The sequence below is a fragment of the Centruroides vittatus genome, unplaced genomic scaffold (genome assembly GCF_030686945.1).
Source record: "Centruroides vittatus isolate TY-2023 unplaced genomic scaffold, ASM3068694v2 scaffold_435, whole genome shotgun sequence".
In the NCBI taxonomy this organism is placed as follows: Eukaryota; Metazoa; Arthropoda; class Arachnida; order Scorpiones; family Buthidae; genus Centruroides; species Centruroides vittatus.
The window spans coordinates 4688755-4711274 of NW_027122708.1; the positions used below are offsets into that span (position 1 = coordinate 4688755).

At 28.6% G+C, this 22520-nt stretch overlaps 1 protein-coding gene across 11 annotated transcripts in view; it reads left to right on the forward strand.

Annotated features, from left to right (window-relative positions):
• The window catches only part of LOC136989019 (histone-lysine N-methyltransferase 2C-like), a 293266-nt gene that overhangs the window by 124950 nt on the left and 145796 nt on the right, over positions 1-22520 (forward strand). For 9 of the 11 annotated variants that reach the window (XM_067287031.1, XM_067287037.1, XM_067287034.1 and 6 more), the window contains 5 exons: positions 4209-4282; positions 7372-7422; positions 7952-8087; positions 14610-14938; positions 16163-17108. In XM_067287031.1, coding sequence (XP_067143132.1) covers positions 4209-4282; positions 7372-7422; positions 7952-8087; positions 14610-14938; positions 16163-17108 — 1536 coding nt within the window. The remainder of the gene's footprint in view (positions 1-4208; positions 4283-7371; positions 7423-7951; positions 8088-14609; positions 14939-16162; positions 17109-22520) is intronic. The other 2 variants (XM_067287036.1, XM_067287040.1) reach the window with 2 other exon arrangements.

Genomic DNA, 22520 nt, shown 5'->3' on the forward strand with positions numbered 1-22520 from the left:
AATTGGAAACAGTAGAAAATATTTTAGGAAGAGTGAGAGAGAACTCTTAAATTTAAAGAGACAACTATAGTCACAAAAACATCAACAAAACTTAAATAAAGTCCCAATGCACTTCTAATAATAATATCTGACATATTTAAATAAATGTCAGATATACATACATTTAAGAAAGATTAATAAAACAAGTGAGATAATTGATTACTTAATTTTTTGTGAATCAGTAAGTGACTGCAATCACATGTGGTGAGTGCTGGAGGGAAGCTTAATCCTCATCACAGGTGATGGATAAAGAATGAACATTTGTAAAGTGAAAATTGTAAGGAGGATTGCCTATCATCATACAGATCAAAAACAAACAATTGGTGATTCCAATGAACTATAGAGGACACTGTGTAAATTTAAAATATGAATACAAACTGGACATGTTTGTTTAGGATTTATTTTGACATTAAATGATGTATTACATGTTATTAATATGGATATAGATTTACGTTATTTGAATAAAGGTAAAACTATAATGAATGCAATTTATATTAATCAGATTTTGAGAAAATAATTCAATCAATATCATTCTTATTGGATTATGTTTGAAACCTTCAGTGCTCAATTCTCATTTCAGAATGAGTTTTGATGTTTATAAATACAGTAGTGAACCAAAAATCGGAATCAATTGGGGACTGTGGTTGTTCAGATTAGGGATTTGTTCCAATTACAGATTATGTACGAAAAAATATATTAACCTGTCTGATTAGCGCCGGATTAAGCCTCTAGCGGGCCCTAGACAAAATTTAAATTGGAGCCCCATTTAAATAAGTTGCTTCTAAACAAATCTTATATAATGTGACATTAGCGTAGTTAGCATGGGTGACACCCGGTGCGGATATCGTGGTGTCACCCCAAGTCACACCATAGTGTCACCCTTTTTAACTCTTTTATAAAACACTATTGAATTGTAATATCTTCGCACTCGAGCAACTTCAACGCTACATCGAATATTCGATGTCGCGACGTATAAGTTTAGATTTAGAAAATAAATCATAACCACACATCAGTACTACCACGAGAGGCGGCCCTAGGAATATTTCTAGATGGTGCGAGAGATCTCGTGGCGCACATTACTTCTGACGCACGGATGGCTGTTGACATTTTTTTTTTTAGATAATGGCTAGTCGAGCGGAGCTTAGTAGGAATTGTTAAATACAGCGTTTTCTGTCCTATCTAATTTCTTAAATAATGTTTCACTCCTTTTGAAACAGAGAAATCTTAATCTTCTGCACTAAGCCGGGCCCCTCCGAATTACGGGCCCTAGACATTTGTCTACTTTGCCTATTCGATAATCCGGCTCTGTGTTTGATGTTCAAATTTTTTCAGTTGCGTGTCGCTTTGTGTTGAATTTTCGTCGATTTTAAGCCTAACGAAAATTTTTATAATAATAATCGAGGCTATCGTATCGTTAAAAATTATTTCTGCATTTTGTACAAACAAAATAAATATATTGAAGAATATAAAAACATGAAAATTATACTTTAGTAGTAAATCTAGTATCAAAAACGTTTGATTCAGCACGACACAGTTTGACTGAAAATCGTGCCGATTACCGGCGATTCCGATTACCGGGATTCCGATTTACGAGTCTCTACTGTAATATTAAACATTAATAATTGTAAATGTACTTGTATTTTTTTATGAATATTATAATGAAACAATATTAAATGAGGACTAATTGTATAGGATTAACATTAGAAAAAAAATTGGAACATTTAGAAAATTTAATGTGAAAGCTGAAGAAAATTGTAAGGTTTGTAGATCAGGAGTACAGGATGAAATTTGCTTTTAAGTTGCAAATTACATTATTTGTGAAAGTTTGTAAAACATGGTACATATAAAAAAAAATATCTAATATCATTTACCATTTATGCCAACATTTTCTCATTTTATTCTGAAATTTTTAATTAAAAGGAATAAACCTCCTTAAAAAAAGATCTATTATATTTTTTATATAAACGATTTTACCAATAAAAAAAATGGAAGGAAAAGAATTTACTACACCAAATGTAGCAAATGACTAATCATATTCATATGAGAGAGTATATCTTCACTCACCTCATACAGAATTATAGCAGAATGGATTTCACTCATTGACAAAAAAAGGAATTGAATGAAATTTTATTAGTGCAAATATATCACAATGGAGTAAAAGATGAATAAAATGATTTTGTCACCAAAATGTTCATAAAATGAAAAGAAATTGGAACAGAGTCATTTCGGTATTATCTGTATTTTAATAACTAAAAAAGATAGATAATGCTGAAATGACTATGTTCTTATTTCTTTTTATTTTATAATCACAATGGTAATAAGTAATTACAATATAATAGCAAAGGGACAATTCCTATAGAACAAAATAGTACAATTTAAAGCAAGCTTTAGTATTTTATAGAACCTCTCTTAACTGGTTACATGTTACAATACAGTTGTGGATGGAAGAATAATGGCAATATATGCTATCCTGTGAGAAATTTACCTACAGATGTTGCAACCTCCACTCCAGATCCTTCACACTTGTAGATGATTGCTGGCCAAAGCCGTCATTCATCTGGTACCACAAATGCTGATGGATGATAAATCTGGAGACCAGGCTTGACAAAAGTGTGTGGCAACGATATAGACATTTCTGGAAACCCTAGCTATATGTGCTCAAGCCACTATCTTGCTGGAAAATAGCTGTTTGTAGCACTGTGATGAAAGGCAATACATGAAGGTGTAGAATTTATTTAATATACAGCTATGCCATCACTATCTTTTGCAACACTGCTACAAGTTACTGACTATCATAACAGATGGCTTCCGAGATCAGCATGTCACCAGTGGGGACAATGTGCCACTCAACAGTAAATACAGGAGTGAAGCATCCACCATTTGTCATCATATTCTAACAACTGTTATGCTGAAAATTCTAAACTGTAAGCCTTTGGAAGCTTCTTCATAGAATACTGGGGTAGGTAATGTTTCCAATTGCATGCCACGTAATGCCACTAAAGTCCCTTAAATTAATATGAAGTAGTAATTTAAGGCACTTCTATGGCATTGCATGGCACACAATTGTAGTACGATTGTAATCATCACATACTTGTCTGATTTCACAGTAATGGGACATTTCTATCTTGGTGAATAACTTTTTTTATTAATGAGTGTATTTTTTCAACTACTTGATGCTAACTTAATACAGTGGGTGATCAGTTAATGAACATAATCTCTTCCAAGACTTTGTTTGCTATCTGAATTGTTCCTTAATCGATTATCAATTTACCATAAGTTTTTATGGGAATTTGATTAATTTGTTCTGGAGACCCCAAAAAATAAAAAAATATATACTTTCTTACTACATTTATTTATATGTAATAATAAAGAGACGTATATACACAGTCTTGCATTTTTATTGGTCATTTTTTTCCGTTTGTGGGGGTTAAAGAATCTGTCCAATGTCGATTGCTTTTCTCTCTTCTTCAGGATTTTTTGGAAGTAATTAATAGCATTGTTGTTGTAGACATCCCTAAGTCTATTAACCTCAACCTGGTTTGGATGTCATTCTAAGACTGTTGTTCTGGCATCCTCCCACTTCTTCAAAAGATGTTTAATAGTAGATATCGACATTAATTCTCTTTTTCAGAAGAAAACATATCTTGCCAAGTTTCTTGATGTTCTTTATTCAAGAGTTCTTGGTATTCTTCTTTCATCAGATCAGTTTCAGGTTCCGTTATGAGCTCTTCAATGTTATTTATTTCTCAGATGTGATTTTTGTTACTCCTTAAGCTGCTTGAGTCTTCTTGATAATACAGTATCTTGCTTAGATAAGATTGAACTGTAGCCTACTTTTTGGACAGATGTCGAGTTTCATTAAATACATTTATATAAATCATTTTCATTACTTTGTTTTGAAATGCTTTTTAGATTATTTATTGTATTTATGTGTGATTAAATAAATTAATTAATAGTTACTATTATGGAAGTTATTATTACTTATACTATTAATATTACTAATTATAAAGAATTTTTTTGCAAGTTACATTAAAACTAAATAATAATAATTACAATTGATATTATGATCATTGTAATTTTAATTTATGAAATATTTTATTTTAATTAAATAAAGATATAATTGAAATAAGCTTTAAATAATTACATAAAATATTTTTAATCTCATTTAGGTTGGTCTGATAGATCTAAACAAATTGCAAAGATTTGGCGAAATCTTCCATCTGACAAACGACAACCATACTTGGTAAAGCTTTTGTTATTTTAAATATAATTTTATAGCAAAATTTATTAATTCAAAAATCAATTGAATTTTTAATGATATTTCTAATTGTGATCTTGAGAGTTAGCAAATCTTAAAAATTAAGTATTTTATTATTTTTTTTTTTATTTTTGTAATTGAGAATTTATAACTTGATATTAAGTTATTTGCTTAAATATTTAGACAGTTTTTAAATAATTTTTTTAGAAATACTGGTAAATAATAACATAAAAAAAATAATTAATTGTTGTTATTGTTTCAATGATTGGTAAATAAATATACATGTGAATCTATTTGAAAATTGCAGCACTATTTATGCCATTCTGTAAATTTACAATCTTCTTTTAGAAATATTTTTTTAACATTATTATATGGGAAAAAGGAGCTCTAGTGCTCACAGAACAGAAAGTTTCAAAAATTGAAAAAATCTTAAAATATGTAAAAATTGCCATTGAGAACACACATCAAGGAATCTGAACGTTATGTTATAAAAGATGTGCAGAAACATTTAGCTGTTCTGTTTTATGCCATGTGTTAATAAAATGTTAGACATCAGATGAAAGGCTTGGTTTCATTATACAGATGCGGAAATATATTACTTACACTATTTCACCATCTACAGAATCCAGGTTAGAACTTCAAGAATTGACTAGAAAAAGAAGACAGATTTTAAAAGAAATGTTTTATTACAGGATGTGCTAACTCTTCAAGAAATAGCTAGGCACTTCTTCAAATGGCAAATTTCAGAATGTGTCTATAACATATATATATATAACTTTTTAGTATGCTTTAATTCTTGTAATGTAATAATTTTTTATAAAAAAATTTAATTTGTAAACTAAAGACAAAACTTACATGTCATTATTCTCTTTCTGAATTAAATGGAATAAAAACTGCTTCTATAAGGGTGTGTTTACTTAAAATATATGTTCTAATTCTAGTCTATGTTCAGTTTAATTGTTTCTATCATTGAGATTTTTTTCACTTTATAGAAAGCATATGCTAATTTGAACAGAGAAATTGTGATTTCCATTAATAGTATGTAATAGAAGGAGTTATTGTTTGGTTACTTTTACTTTGTCTTCAATTATTTTGTTTTTCATCTTCAATGAAAAATTGTTCTAGTTCAGTTTAATAGATTAAAAGAAAGAAAAATGTTTTGATAGGCATTGTTAAAAGCTGTTTAATTTATAAATTCTAATAATACATTTATATTTCTTTGGTAGATCATTTTAGGTCATTTTGGTGTTTTTTTTATACATTTATAACTTTTTCATGGATATAACTAATTCTGGATTTTCCACTCTCTTAATGAATTTTGTGTTATAACTTTCAGTTACACTATTCTAGGTCTTTGTATTAAAGCTCTTGTTAATTGCTTTCATTTTATGCTGTTAATTTGTTTTGTAAATTGATATTGGAAATTTCTATGAGTTAATTCTATATTTCTGGAATAGCTATCTGAAATTTTAGCACGGAAATGTATCAACTAAATAATAAGGATAATAAGAACCGAATATTTCTTACTTAGTTATTATCCTTATTAAATCAGAGACTTTACACAAACTTATTCATCTAAAACCACAAAGAATAGGACTAAATTAGTGTAAAGAAATCCCAAAACTTAAGGTCATATCATCTAACTTTAATTAAAAATTAGGATTTGTAGAATTGTTTATATCTAAAAACTTATTTCAGATGAATGTTCTCAAAGGTTTTTTTTAAGATAGAAATCAAATTATATAGAAATATATAATGAAGTGTTAGTCTAAAATCTGAAAATTTTTTTTAATTGCAAGGATGGTATCTAAATATTTTGAATATGTTAAATCCAAAATAAATTTTGGAAGTCTTTTAACTGTAAGCTGATTTATTTTTGTTTTTTGTGATTTTTGTAATGAGTTGATATTATATCTAATTCATCCATTTACTTATTAATTTAACTTTTGTTTTACTTTGTTTACTTTGTTTTTATAAACTATATATTCTTTAAAAAACTAAATGTTCATGTATTTAAAAGATGGATGGAGGAACCTTTTTTTTTTTTCTCCCCTCAGCCAATGGTTGGTGGGCAAACATGGATGTGTGCACTATTATAGCTTCTCTCTTCACTTAGCTAGCTGTTTTATCTGTTAGTTAGACTTTTTATGTAATAACTTGTAGAGATATTCCACTCTGCGTCTTCCACGTCCCCTTTTGCCCTCTATCTTTCCTTCCAATAAAACATTTATTCATTCCGAGTGTCCAATTAGGTGGCCAATCATGTCATTTATCCTTTTCTGCATCATTGTCAAAATCTCTGTCTTCTCTGTTGCCTCTTTTAAAACATTCTCATTCCTCTTTCCCTCCATCCACGACATTTGCATCATTCTTCGCCAACATCACATCTCAAAGGCTTTCAGTTTTCTTTTCTCCACTGTTTGGTGTGTCCATGTCTCTGAACCTTACAACGCTATGTTACAGATGAAACTCTTAATGAATCACTTCCTAACATCGATTGATATATTTTTCGATGTCAACATTTGTTGTTTTCTTTAGAATGCCTGTTTTGCTTGGGTTATTCTTGCTGTAACATCTTTTCCACTCCTTCCATCTGAGGTAATTATGCTTCCTAGGTATGTGAACTCATTGACTACTTCTATTTTTTCACTATTCAAATAGACGTTCATTCCTCCTTGTTTCTTTTTTATTGAACATCTCATTATCTTTGTTTTTTTCCTATTTATTCTCATTTCACATCATCTTTTAAATTATTCGTTTAAATTTTTAATAGCTATCTCTAGATTGTCTACATCTTCCGCTATCATATCGATGTCATCAGCAAATCTTATTGTGCTGTACAACTTTCCATTCACTTTTATACCTTTTGTATTAGTAGTGTAGAATTCTTTCATTGCCTCTTCTATGTATACGTTGAACAATAGTTCAATGTATACATAGGAGGAACTTATTATGTTTATTTCTAGATATAATTCTTATATTATGAAAGCATTTTAACAATTTATCTTTAAAAATAGAATTTACTAATATATATGTAAAATTGGTTGAATTTATCTTTTTGTTATTTATTCTAGCAAAAAGCAAGAGAGAATAGAGCTGCAAGCAGAATGCAAAAGGCACAAATTGTATGTATAAATAAAAAATTTTATAAATAATTTTAGTCTTAATTTAAATTTTAATATAAATATAAATCAATAGTTAATAGAATACCAAGTAAACTGAAGTAATAATTAAAAATTAAAAATAGAAAGCTTATAATCCTTCACCATATCAGTTAAAACAATCAGATATTTTCTACCATCGCAACTGGCCGTAATGAGGTTATAGAATAATATTTAAAATAAAAAAGTCATGTGATAGAAAAAGTAATATCTAATCATTGATGTAAATATAAAAGCTAACAAAAAATAAAATAACAAGATGAGAAAAAATGTTTGTTTTTTTATAAGAATGTCATCAGCTGTGAAACTACCAGTAGAACAAATATATATTTGAAAGAGAGAACATTCTATGTTTAAAGTTTTTTAAATTTAAAATTGCAAGGAAATTTTGATTGTATTTGTTCACTTTTTTCATAAAATACTGGAATGTTAATTATGATTTTTATGTAATAATTGATATGTACTTTATTTTTATATTTTTATTTTATTTTAGGATGCTGGAAAGCTTAGTCGTGAACCTAGATCACAAAGAGAAGTTGATCAAGAACGAAGCTGGAAACAATTTCAAGCATTTCGGCAGCATCAGTTTCAAAAACAACAACAAATTTTACAAGAACAAAGAGCTCAAGGTGAGCTAATTTGACTTTTTATTCTATGATACTAAATTTAAAACTAATTTTGAATTTTGATTTTTCTAAAAAGTAACAAACTGAATAAACAGAATTTAAATAACTGATGACTTTTTAACACAAACAAATCACAAATCTTTTCTAATCCCTTCGACACCTTTTAGGCTTCTAGAAGGGTGGCATGGCTGCCTCACCAAATATGCACATTTACATTACATTTACATATTAATGATTTTTAAAACATTACAAATTTTTCTGTAAATTTAAAAAAATAGTTTTTAATATTTTTCTATAATGTTTTTGCTACCTAGAATATAGCTGTTTGTTGAATGTAAATTGTTTTTAACCACTGATTGCATATGATAGCAGTAATTTTCTACAGCTACTAGTGTTTTTGTGAGCATTTTTCACAAAATTCAGTTACTTAGCTGTGCTTCCATGATATCCTCATGATACATGCTCCTGTATAAAAGTTTTTTCTATTTATTACAGGCCCTAAAAAAATTGATGCCTTACAGATACAATTGTATACAAGTTTTTTTCTCATATGATTACATGGATAACAAGTTGATTTTTCACACTGATATCATGGAGGTCTCTTACAATTGTAAGAAATAGACAAAATATCATGGGTGTTTGTCAACTATGCATGACATAATGATATGCTGCAATTCATTACAATCTTGAATGCTTGTCTCCATAAGATTGCCTAAGACAATATGACCTTTGATAGTTTAAATGTTTCTTAATACCAAAAATAATTTACTGGTTTTTCAGAAAAACACTTCCTCTCACTTATTATTTCTTTCTAGCTGAACTCATTTCACATTAACTTACTCCATTAAGTTTTGAGGACATTGTTCTGTAAACAAAACAATATCTCATAAACTAAACAAAGTATGACATTGAAATTTTTCATGTGCATAGAAGATGCATTACAGGAGTTTCCAGAATCATCAGATTTGAGGAACAGCAACTATGTGCAGTGTAACACATGAAAAATGTGCAGAAATTCATTGCTTACGTATGTAATCCTGTAAAGAAAAAAGCCTACATGTGATCTCATGTTAATTATTTTTTTTTATGTATAAAAATTTTACACAGTGTTTTCAGTTTTGATGAAAATTTTAGGTACAGAAACTTTGTTTATAATTCATTATTATCAATTTTCTAAGTTTTAGTTAAGTATGTAATATTAAAATATATTGTATATGTATATATGTATATACATTTATTGAAATATACAAATAAAATTTGTATAAAGTGGTAAACTTTACTCATTTTAGGTGTTTTTGTAAATGTATTTTGTATTTCATTCTTAATAATTTAAGATCTTACGATTACTTCAGTTTCAATTACTATAGTTATGTGATAAAAACACTTAATTTTTTGTTAATGTCATGATGATTGATTTAATAAATTTTCAAATTAGAAGTAATGTTCAAAATAACCACTCAGTCGGTTTGACGAAACACAAAGTTTATATTTACAATATAAATGTACAAAATAATACAGATTAGAGTCACAATTAAATATGCACAAACACTAATCCAACGACAACCGACTATTCCCGTACACGTTCGTCGAAAGAAACTCCTTACGACCTCCACAAACAGACTTGTAATTAACACCACCTCCGAGTCAGGAACAAGTTCGTACTAAACCACTGGAGATTACTTTATCCAGATTTCCGTGGCGTCCAACGAGAGAGTTAGTTAGCACTTCGATAACGACGATCTTAATCCGATCCGATCTGATCTTCCCGATACGAACTCAGCCGATCCCGATACGAACTCTTGTTCCCGCTGAAACTTGCTGCTTATATAGCGGTCGGCGTTTACATCGTCCGCCAATCCAATTTGAATGTTTCCATAACGGCCGGCCAACGGTCATCTTCCGCCGACCAATCGTCCGTCTGTCGTCGATTTGAAACACAACGGATCTTTCCAACGGACGTTTCTAACGGCTGTTGCTAACGGTTTTTCCGTTATGAAAGTTCGTTATAATAAAACAGGGCGGAAATCGCTTCCCTAGGTGATTCCAAACCCTACATTAGATATTTAAAAATTTTGTTTTTCTTATAAAATAATTTCTCACTAAGCATATTTAAATAATAATAATACAAATAATATGACTTATTTCCAAAGAATGTTTTAAATATTTATAGTTTTACTTTACAAGTTAAAATTTTTTTTAATGAAATTTCTAAAAATCTTGAATTTTTATTAATTCAAGATCATAATAAGAAAAACAATTAATTATCAAAAATAAGATATATTTAATAGATAATCTTAGAATACACTGTCATAAAATAATTCAAACATAAATATAATATCAGCAGTAAGTATATGATATGATAGGATATATATATTTAGCATGCATTGCCATAACGTTGTAAATGTCATTTTTCTCTAAATACATTTGTGTTTAGAATTCAATTCTTTAATAAATGTTTTCTGCTGCAAAAATTACTGTGGCAATAGTGGTTCTGTAAGTGGCTAATTTATGTGAAGTCATAACATTTAAAGCTCCAGAGTGCAAGTCATGTGACTTTTGTCTCCTAAAACATTATGGCTTATATTTACATAATTTTGATATTCCAGAGAATTTGTAACCAAGTGAGTTTTTTTTACCATTTTATTGTAAAATTGAAATGAATTTATTCACTAGAAAAAGTTTTTTTTTATGTCTCCTGAAAAGTTTTTATTTTTGACATTTACAACATTATAGCATTGCATGCTTCATATATATCCTATTAATTTTTAAATATAAATATATATCACATATTTGTCTAATTACTAAGCAAAGAAAAAGTGTTGCAGTCTGGTTGAATGTTTATACTTAGCTATTGTAATTGTCAGATTGTATATTCTTAGATTTCAATACATTTTTAAATCTGCAAAAATATTCTTACAGAAGAATATTTACAGATTTCAAAGATTTTAGCAAAATTTATGTTTGAGATTTTTGATAGTAAAGTCAGAATCTTTTGCATGAATGGAATTTACTAAGTATGAAAAAGATTATTAAATATTATATTAAATATTGATGCACATTTTTAATTAGGGATTTTTTAACTATAAAATACAAACATAATATATTCATTTAGATTTTTTTAGTATCAAAATAAATACTTATATAAAATGAAACACATTGCACGTTTGCTTCTCGTATGTCATATGAATATCTTATGTGCTAATTATAAAATTTTATTTCATTTAGTCCTTACATACATTAATGTATTCTTTAGATTAAATTAAGAATTAATAATTTCTAAGTAAAAAGGAAGGGAAAGATCAATAAATACTAAAAAAATAGGTAATGTGAATTTTAAAGAGTCTGTGGAAAAATTATAAGAAAAATTTTGTAATTTATTTGAAGAATTTATAGAAGTGTACATAAAATTGTTAATATGAAATATGAAAATCAATAGCTGTATTTCAAAAATATGACAAATGTTTATATTCATAATTTGTAAGGAGAAATAGATTTAACAAAGTAAATTACATTATTATTAATTGAAATAGAAATTCATTCCGATGTTGTACTTTAAGTTGCATTATTTTGTGGACATAAAAGTTTGTTAATAGTTAAATTCATCAATAAAAACTTGATGTAATTGGAAATTTATGAAAAAATTTAATTTTTAAACAAAAATGTCAAACAGTGAAGGATATGTTTTAGGAACGTGTAGAATTTAAAAGTCAGATAATTAGATTTTTATGTAGATAAAATGTTTGTACTTTTAAAAAAAGAACATTTAAAAACGAAAAAAATCAATATCATAATTTATTGTAATTAGCAATTATTTCAAAAAGGTTCTGTTGAAGTTAGACATTAATTTGTCAATCCTTTATGATTGTTCAGACTAGTATTACACATATTTTGTTTATTAAATAAAATTTTTGCACTTATGAAATAATTCTGAATAAGAATGGAGCTGAATCTTGAATATGTATCACACTTTTATTGTAGCGTAAGCAGAACAAAAACTTAAAAATTTAAACATGATATCATGTGACTTTCTTTAGATCTCATATTCCTTGAAAAAGTGTCAGAAATTTTAAATAGATAATAATTAATAACATATAATTGTCTAATGCATATATAAGAAAACCTGTCATTAACAGAACATTTCTTCAGTCCTTTGAATTTTTTGCAAAAGTTAATATAAACTAACCTGTATATAGTGGACCCTGTCTGATGCAAAAATGGAAAGGAAAATCAGGCTGTATAATGGAAAAATTGGTATCGTTATTCAATTTACAAGGTAATCCCAAAAGTAAGGTCTCGTATTTTTAAAAAATACAAAGAAAAGTTTATTTTCAACAATGTTTACATCATTTTAAAGCTTGAACATTTATTTATTTTTGTACATAATTGCCATTTCAGTCTATGCATTTTTGTAGATGCTGAGTTCAGTCTCTGTTTAGACCATTATTTTGTAAATCATTAGATCAGTTTCTGTTTTGGTTGGCGGTGATGGAATATTTTGCTTTATATATATATATATATATATATATATATATATATATATATATATATACAGAGAGAGAGAGAGAGAGAGAGAGAGAGAGAGAGAGAGAGTGAAAGAGAGAATAAATATACTTATATATATATAAATGAAGTAATATTATGTTGCTTTTATAGGCATTTTATGCATGAAATACAGCTATAGAAAAAAAAAGAAAAAAGATTTTGTTTTGGTGGTTGGGAATGGAGTAATTGATTTTATATCATTTCTTATGGGAAAATTTGTTTCTGTTTGAGAACAAATCAGTTTCAAATAACTTTTACTAATGAATTTAGTTTGTAAAACTAAAGGTTTGACTTAGTATGTAATCATAAATACTACTAGATTAAGGTAACCAAATTTTTTTTAACACTAATGTTTTCAATTCATCTAAATGTTACAATGTTAATAGGGAGTTGATTTCCTTAATCTAGTAGTATTTATGATTATTCATTCAAAATGGTGCTAAGTTTTGTTCATTATCAACTTAGAATTATTTAATATCAAAATCACTGATGTTTACTGGATTTTCAAGAGCTGACAAATTACACAAAATATCAATTATTTTGAGGTAAAACTGAGTTTTTGAGACTTACAACTTAAATTTATATTAAAATTGAAGCCTTTAAATTAAGTCAGAATTTATAAATTTTGGATTAAAGTTATTTAAATTTAATTAGTAAGCCTTTGAATCTGAGTTCTTTAATACATTTCAAAATCAATTGTTTTATTAGAAATTTGAACAATGACAGTGTTTTCAAGTTTAAGAAGTTTTAAGTGAATTAATGTAATTATCAGGTTATTATTGGACGGATTTAAAGGCTTAATGATTAATTAATTTGAATTATATGTATAGATAAAATTATGTGTATTTGTATGTATAGAACTAAAGATCACATAAAAACAGATTATAATTTTATAGAAATGATGATAAACAAAACGATTGCCATTATTAATAGCACTTAATTAGCCTGATTAATTACAGTGATCATTTGGTTTAGTGATGTTTATATATATGATAGAAATTACTTTTTAGCAAAACCAAATGGATTCAGAGGTCTTTCTGTATTTGGATATAAGAATGATAGATTGTAGATTTATGTTGAAAATGTATTGATGTAAGAAGCCAGTACTTTCTTCACATTATCTTACATTTAAAAATATAATGTAACCTGAAGAGAAGATTGGCTGTTTAAGGGTCCATTTACACACAATAGTGACATGACCATGGAGTGTTTGCTCAGTGCAGTGATTTTTTGCCAGTGGAAAATTGTTGACCTAGTTTTAAATTACCCTGTACAGACTTGTTCGTTACAGTGCCATTCAGTGGCAGTGGTGTGACCGTACCATGAAAGTACATTTGACCAGAACGATATTTTCACTGATGGTAAATTTTGTTTTCCAATGGATGACAAACATTTAATTGAAATGGTGCATCAACACCCTGTTTTATTTGATTTATCTCACTCGAAATACATGGATATTGGGTACAAAATGAATATTTCTCTGTTTTTTTTTTTTTTAAATAAAATATGAAATGCATGTTGGGAGATTTGAAAATATTCAAAAAATATAGATTCATCATCTATTAATTTTTTTATAGAAATGAAACATGCATTTTTTTGACTTTTTTTGTCCATGCTTGATGTACCCATTTGGAGTGCTTTCTTGATTGTGTTTCTTTTTTTTCTTTATCCAAACCTTTTTCCTTTATCCATTAGCTTTCATAGCCAATTCATCCTCAGAAATGTTCATGACCACTCACTGAGAGCACGGTCACATCACTTTTGTGTGTAAATGGACCTTGAATGGTATTTATATGATTATTTATTTCTTATTAAATTGTTAAGCTTTTTGTAAGAAAAAAAGATACATCCATCAAATATAATTATCCAATTGTATTTGGTTACATTTTGATATACATAAAAAAATATCTAGCAAAATAATAAATTTTGTGGTAATGTTAATAACCTGAAATATATATAAGAAATATTTTCTATTGTTTTTAGCAATTTTGAAAGCTCAGCAAATGGCATTAGACCATGCAGATGGACAAACTTCAGAGAATCTTCCTTTATCAACATCTTTGTCTCTATCTTCCACAGTTTCTCCAAATTCTGTTTCATCTCCAAGAGCTATACAGACTTCACCACCAATATCATCATCTGTTCTTTCTGGATCTTTAAGTGATTTATGTCAACAGTCTCAACAAACATCGTCAAACATGTCAAGAAGTCCCTCAGATAGTGGAAGTCCTATACTAACACAATGTGTTTTGGGAAATCAGCAGCAGTCATCTCCTCTCATCACTGCACAGATTAATGTATCTCCTTCTCAGGTATTTAAAAATTAATATAGTGTATGATATTAACTTAGAATATTAATAACTTTCAATTTATATTTTTATAATATTGTAACCTAGACTACACATATACTAATATTCCATTGAATATTATAGTACAAGTATTGTTTTGTTATCATTAATTGATGTTTGTAGGAACATTTGCAGAAGCAGCCAGCAAACATTTTAGATCAGTTGCCTAAAATTTTTTCATGAGAACAACATTGCAAGTGTTTTAATTTTTTTTTTAAATTATTATGAAATAAATGTGTACAAAACACTGTTTGTTTCTTTGACAGCAGCATGTCAATGCCATCTACTTCAGAAAATTATGGATTTTTTAAAAACTAATTTTTAAAATGCAAATATGGTATTTTGGATCTTTAATTTAAAAAGTATTTGTTTTACTTTTAGGTTAAAAATAAGATAATCATAGATACTGATGTATGTTTGATTAAAAACAATGTACAGCTCATGTCTGGTGCAAATTTCAAAAGAAATTACAATTTAAAATGAAATTTTCAAAAATCCAGATTCAAAACCAGGGAATAATAAAAAAATATAGCAGTAATAGTTTAATAACCTCATGAAGTGTTTATTAGTAAGATAATTGGTGTTTCTGATGTTTAATATCATCTTAAAAAAGTTGGATTTGATAAATAAATAGTCTTTGATGTTTTAATATTATTTGGCATAATTGGATGGGTTATTTAGATGGACTAGGGATATGTTAGAATTTTTCCCATTAGAAATATTGGAAGACGATTTTAATATCTGAATGCTAAATATTCAAATGATTTTCAGGAACACATTAGATTCTGGTAGCAAGGTATGATTATTCAAGAATTAAAAACTAAATGATTATATTGTGTTTTTGTGTTATTTTTTCAGTATTGTATTAAAGAATATTAAGACATATTAAGATATATATATTTTATATGATGCATTACTCAGCAGATGGAAATTGTGCAAATTTAAATTTATATGGAATTTAGAGAGACTATAATTTGTTATCATGAAATCAAAACATTCATCATAAATTTGTGAATTATTTTTGATTATATGATTAAAAATTGATAGTATAATTTTTAGTAAACTAAATTTTTTATTCATTAGCATATTTGCTTTAATATGACACTAATACAAAGAAATTATATTGCATCACTTTTAACTATTTCACTAATAATTCTTCATAATTAATTTATAAAATATATTTTACAGTGTTCAATTAATTCTCAGTCTTCATCACTTCAACAAATTTCAACTGTGGCAAGAAGAGTATCAACACCCGTCAGTCCTTTAATTCAAGTTTCAAGAGTTCGTCCTCCAATAGATCCCAGTCGTTTACCTGCTGGAGAATCTTATGCACAATCAAATGATTCACAATTATCTGGAACTGGAGTTGATCCATTTGTTCCACCACCAAGACCAGTTTTTCCTAATAAACAAAGTATACCTCAGGTCAGAGCGGTTTATCCCTCTTCTCCAATAAATCAACAGTTGTCTACACCTCGTTCTGAACTTTCCCGGCCATCTACTCCAACAGTTATTCCTGAAGTATTTCAAACTCCTCCACAAACTCCACATCCTCAAACTTCAGATCCTTTTAATCAGCATTCTCCAACAACTAGAAATCAAAATCACTCACAGGATTCTTATCCTCAACCACCTTCCACTCCTCATCCTGTTGCAAGTCCTTATTCACCATCCCAATCTACGTGTTCCTCATCAGTGACTCCTAGTCCTATAGATCCTTATGCTCAGTCTCCAGGAACACCTACACAGAGATTTTCACAAGATTCTCCTTTTTCTCAACATCTCCAGCGTTCACAGTCAACTCCAGTCAGTCCAACTGCTGAACCTTATAATCAGCAACCTCTCACTCCTCATCCAGTGTCTGGTCTTTTACATACTACTGATACATATAATAAATCTCCCAGTGCTCCACGTCAAATTACGACTCCTACTAAAAGATTAATTGTATCTCGTCAAATTTCTGATTCGGTATCAGCTCAGTCTGAATCACAAACTATAGTTCCTGTTGCAGTTCATAGTTTAGAAAATGAACAACTGTTAGCAAGGCAACATTTAAGAGATTTACTTCAGAGACAACAACAATTGAAAAAACAAGAACAAGGCCAGATTCCACTTCGACATTGGCCAACAGGTAATGACAATTTTCAGTTTAATTTTACAATTAACTTTTAAATTCTTAAATCATTGCTTCTTACAGAAACCAAAACATTTATTTTACCAAAAAGTTTGTAGTAAAATAAATGCTTTGGTTTCTATAAGAAGCAGTTATTTAACAATTTAGAAGCTAACCATGGAGTCAATTTTTGAGAAATATGAATGTTTTGCAGTTAATTATAACAACAGCATACCTGAATTTTATTTGCCGAGTTTTTTTTTTTATTTCAAACATTTTCAGCCTATTTTGATAGGCCATCCTCAGGCTATCATTTGTTGTCCCAAAACGGAACCTTTTGTTTGAGTTCATCTCATTTGAATTTTTAAAAAACAATGTCAACAAACATGCTATTAACTTAACACAATTTTTTTTTAAATTTAACGGAGTAATATACAAACAGAGCAGAGGGGTCCCCATGGGAAGTCCTATGTCGGGACTCCTATGTGAACTAGTGATAAGGAAATTGGAAAAGAACATCTTCAAAGATTTCTCCGAAAGCATTATAATGTACGAACACTACATAGATGACGTATTTATAATTTGGAAGGACGACCAACACATTAATGATTTCTTATTGCAATCAATAATAATGAGCATGGATTGGAACTAAAATTGGAACAAAAAAGCAAAAAAAAAAAAACCTCCATTTTTTGGACATTGATATGGAATTTAAACTAGGAAACATACAAATGGCAGTATATTTGAAACCCACACGTGCTTCATTATACATACCTTCATGGTCTAATGACCTGTATAAATATAAACTGTCTGCGTTTAAAGCACTTATCAGGAGGGCCTTCTTGTACAGCACCAATGTGCAAGATCGTAACAAAGAAATTTATAGAATTCAAAATGTAGCAAGGAATTTAGGGTACAAAACCTCCACAATTAGAGGCCTAGTCAGGAGTTACGGTAAACATAAAACTACAATTACAAAACATAACAACAGAACTGCATTTAATAAGTTCACATACAATGAACAAACAAGAAGTGTAGTGTATGAGCTGGGAAAGTACAAAAACACAAAAATAATTTACAAGCGAGCACCCAATATATATAGTTTATTAAGGAATGATACAGACAATATAAGAATGGAGGAGCAAGCGGGAGTATACAGAATCCCATTTGAAAACCAACAAATAGGGATCGATAAAGAATATGTGGGGTGCCAGAAGAAACTTAGCAGTACGAGTAAAGGAGCACAAATACAGTGTTAATAAAGGACTCAATAATACGATCCTGGCAAGCATGGCACAGTCAGATGGAGCTATGGTTAAATGGGATGAAGCGAAGATTGTTAGAACAATACACTCACCATCCATTGTGATGGAAATGAAAAAATAGAGATATACAAAAGAAAAATGAGGAACTGCTGCTTGAATGCAAAGGATGCGAATGTTTTACCAACAGCATGGAAATAGAAGATTGAGAAAAGTATGGTTTTTAATAATCCATAAGGAATGAACTGGAACTTATATGTTATAATTTATTAATAATATTAGACTCATGTAATTTGTTATTTAATTGTGTTAAGTTAATAGCATGTTTAGTACTATTTATTTTATTTTATTTTATGTAATATACAAAAATTTTGTTGACATTGTTTTTTAAAAATTCAAATGAGATGAATCGGATCAAAAGGTTCCATTTTGGAATGATAAATGATAGCCTGAGGATGGCCTATCGAAATAGGCTGAAAACGTTTGGAATAAAGAGAGAAAAGTTGGCAAATAAAATTCAGGTGTGTTGTTGTTATAATTAACTAATATTGCTGGGAAGGAGATAGATAGTTTTGCAGTTAGTTTAAAAATTTGAACAATTGAAGTTTACATCAAATGTTACCAATTTAATGTTATAAATGATTATGGTTTATAACATGAACTACATTAACTGACAATTTATCTTCGTTTTGACATTTAAATATAATTTAAAATATTTCTAGAATTCAAGTTAATTGGACTGGTGAAAATGTCCTGCCCACTTGTGAAAATTGAAAGCCAAAAGGAATGTAATTCATAAATATAAATCAACAATATAAACTGCTTGCTGTAATTACAGATATTGTTAGTCATCTAATCTTATCAGAATTAGCATGTTTTGATATGTATAAATTAAAATATCCATTATTCAGTTTTGATTATCATTATCATAAACTTCAAATAAATAGACATGTTTAAGTTGTATTTTCAGTCTATTCTCTTCAAAATGTCAATTTTAGTTACTTATTATTATTATCAGTCTCAACCAATGTTTTAAATTTTAATCATTTTAATTACTATTCAATTGCAATATATTAGTTTAAATTGCTGATAATTGTTATTTCATTTATTTAGAAATATCAACTGGTTAGTGTAAATATATGAAGTTTTGCAATCAGTAGATTCACCAGACTCGAATTTTTTCATAATTATTAGTTTTCTGGTAGTAATTATTAGCTATTCTCTTCATTTCTTTAGAAAAATATTTTGTCCTGATACAAACATTTAATAATGGATAGACTGTTTTTTTAATTGCAAATATCTTGCAACAGGCTGCTCTTTTGCTGATTCTCACTATGTCTATACTATAATTTGGAACTACCATCAGAAAAATAGCAGAACAAGTCTACTCAGCAATTGGCAAGAATTAAAGGATCTGATTATGCAGGAATGATTGAAAGAAAAATGGTTTGCTATAGCTGAGGGTTTAAGAAACCATGCAAACTTTTCAAACTGTATCAGTGTCTATTACATTGATAAAGTTTGAAAAGCATATCAGTCATCAAACAAAGTCATTCAGGTTTAGTGAACTACATCTACAAATAGTTTTTTCTACCACTGTATGATGATGATGATTACAAGTTTGTGGCTATATATGGGTAGGAAAGTGATTCACTAATTTTAAAAGATTCTTTGTTTTACAAAGCACTGGAGAACAATGATTTGGATCTTTCACAAAATTGCACTATTTTAATGGTCACAGAAAAGCAAATATATCATATGTTTTGGTAAGTGATGAGGCTTTTAGGTTACTTGAGCACATCATGCTTCTCTATAACAGAAAGAACTTGAGTGTTTCAAAGAGAATATTTAAATACAGTTTTACAGATCTAGACAGTTTATTGAGTGGACATTTGGCAGTTAGCTACAACTATCATTCAAGTACACCGTGTTTTCCACAACTGCATATGTATGAAAGATGGCTACAAGTTTCAGGACACATTGCAAGCTTTATCAGGGAAAGACTACAAAATGTACCTGTTGGGAATATTAGACAAGGAAATCAGTCAATAAGATATCTAGATTTATTTGCTAAATAATTTGAAAATGAAAAGAAAGTTGAATGGTGGTATAACTACATCTAGATTGTTTGTTTTCTGCTGGAAATATACTGTGTAAAATATTAATAAAGACATTATTTATAAATAGAAGAAATAATATTGATGATTATAAAGTTACAAATTACTACTACAAATAAAAAATAAGTAATAATATTGATTTTGCATTCATTATTTTCTTCATCTGAAAGTTACCTGCCAAATAGTCCACCAATTTTTTCCAGCTTTTCTTTTTTGCATCTTTATTGCTATAGCTTTCAGTGGTTATTTTCCATACAGTTGATCTTTTCAATTTTAAGCTTGGATCAAACTTTTTACACTTATTGAACATTGTAAGGACACTCACACAACTCTGAAAATTAAAACAAATCGAACAAACTATTGCTGCTCTGGACATCTTAACAGTGCAGTATTTTGTACTGAATTATGGGAATTTTGATGGTCATGACTACCAGTTGATTAGCTGTGAAACACTCCAGTTTTTGATTGCCACTGCAACCAAGTGGTCACAGCAGCCAAGTGCATGCATGCCCTTAATAAAGAGCATGCAGAGTCATCAATTACAACCTGGCCACTTAGTGTGCACAAACCCTTAATTAATGTCATCCATCAGATGTCGTCATCATACAGGTGAGTCACAATGATTACAATAAGTGGATTAAGATTTGAATTTTCAGTTCAACTTCAAACAAAATAAATTTAGCAACCTATAGAATTAAATCATTTGGCAAAAAATATGTATTTACAAAAGCTCAAAACGAAGAGAATTATGTATATACAGGGTTCCTAGGCACCTGGAAAGTCAGGGAAAATCAGGAAAAGTCAGGGATTTTCATTAGTTTCGGAAAAAGTCATGGAATGTCAGGGAATTTGTCAAAAATTGTCAAAAAGTCAGGGAATTTATCGAAAATTGTCAAAAAGTCAGGGAATCTGTCTCCTTAGCTGCTTCGTTGATTTCGTTTGCTGAATATGGCTGACCAAGCGTAGACATCTGCAGGTGGCAAGAAGTAATGCTGCAATCTTTAAGAAGAAAATATACCAGAATCTGAAATGGCTTTTTCACCGTTCTGAAGCCATATAATTTTACAGTTGTGGATTAACAACAGGATAAACTACTATTATGTAATAGTTTTTAATTTTAATAATTCAGCTATTATAAAAAGATAAATTTGTTAATTAGAATAAAAATAACTAATTAAAATTAGTTTATAAACTTTTAAAACTTGAAATCGTAATTTATTAGAATATTCACTTCAAAATAGCTAAATAGATCAGTAAAAATTGGTAATTTAATTGTTTTTCACATTTAAAACATTAGTGTACAACATAAAAAAATTATAAATAGCTACCCGACATTTACAGTAAAATGCTGGCGCTGATTAGTAGTTTTTTACATCTGTTGTTACAATTTTCCTTGAAAGTACTGTACTGCAAGCATATTTTTCCCCCTCTCCCATTAATTTCTGCAACTTCGATACATAGTTTAATAATTAGTTTAACAGAAATGATGTTGGGTAACATAGCCACTGATTTTGGCAAATTTAGGGATCATACCTGTAATAGATATACTGTAGTTATAGTTTTGAAAATCAACTGGATCAGCGTTTCTCAACCTTTTTTGGCCCGCGGACCGATAAAATTTGTGAAAAAAATTTTGCGGACCGGTGGTGTTTTAACAAAAAACTTTACTATATATTAAAGAATTACTACAGAAGTAAATTGTAAAATTATTATTATCATTTATACATTATAAAATTTTTATTTATTAAATTATCACTATTTTTTTCAATAAGAAAATTTTTAATGCAGAGCGGTAAAAATTCTCTGCGGACCGATCAAGAATCTCCACGGACCGGTGGTTGAGAAACAGTGAACTAGATAATCCAATAGTTTAACCAATGTTAACTTGCTTATAATTAATTATAAATTTAAAAAGCTGGTAAATTTTAAAAAAATTAATCAAATGTATTTTAATTTTTTAGTATCTTAGTGCGAAACAACACCAAAACTATTTTTATAGTTATGTTGCAAAAGAATGAGATTTTATAGTTACGATTCTATGCACTGAACTT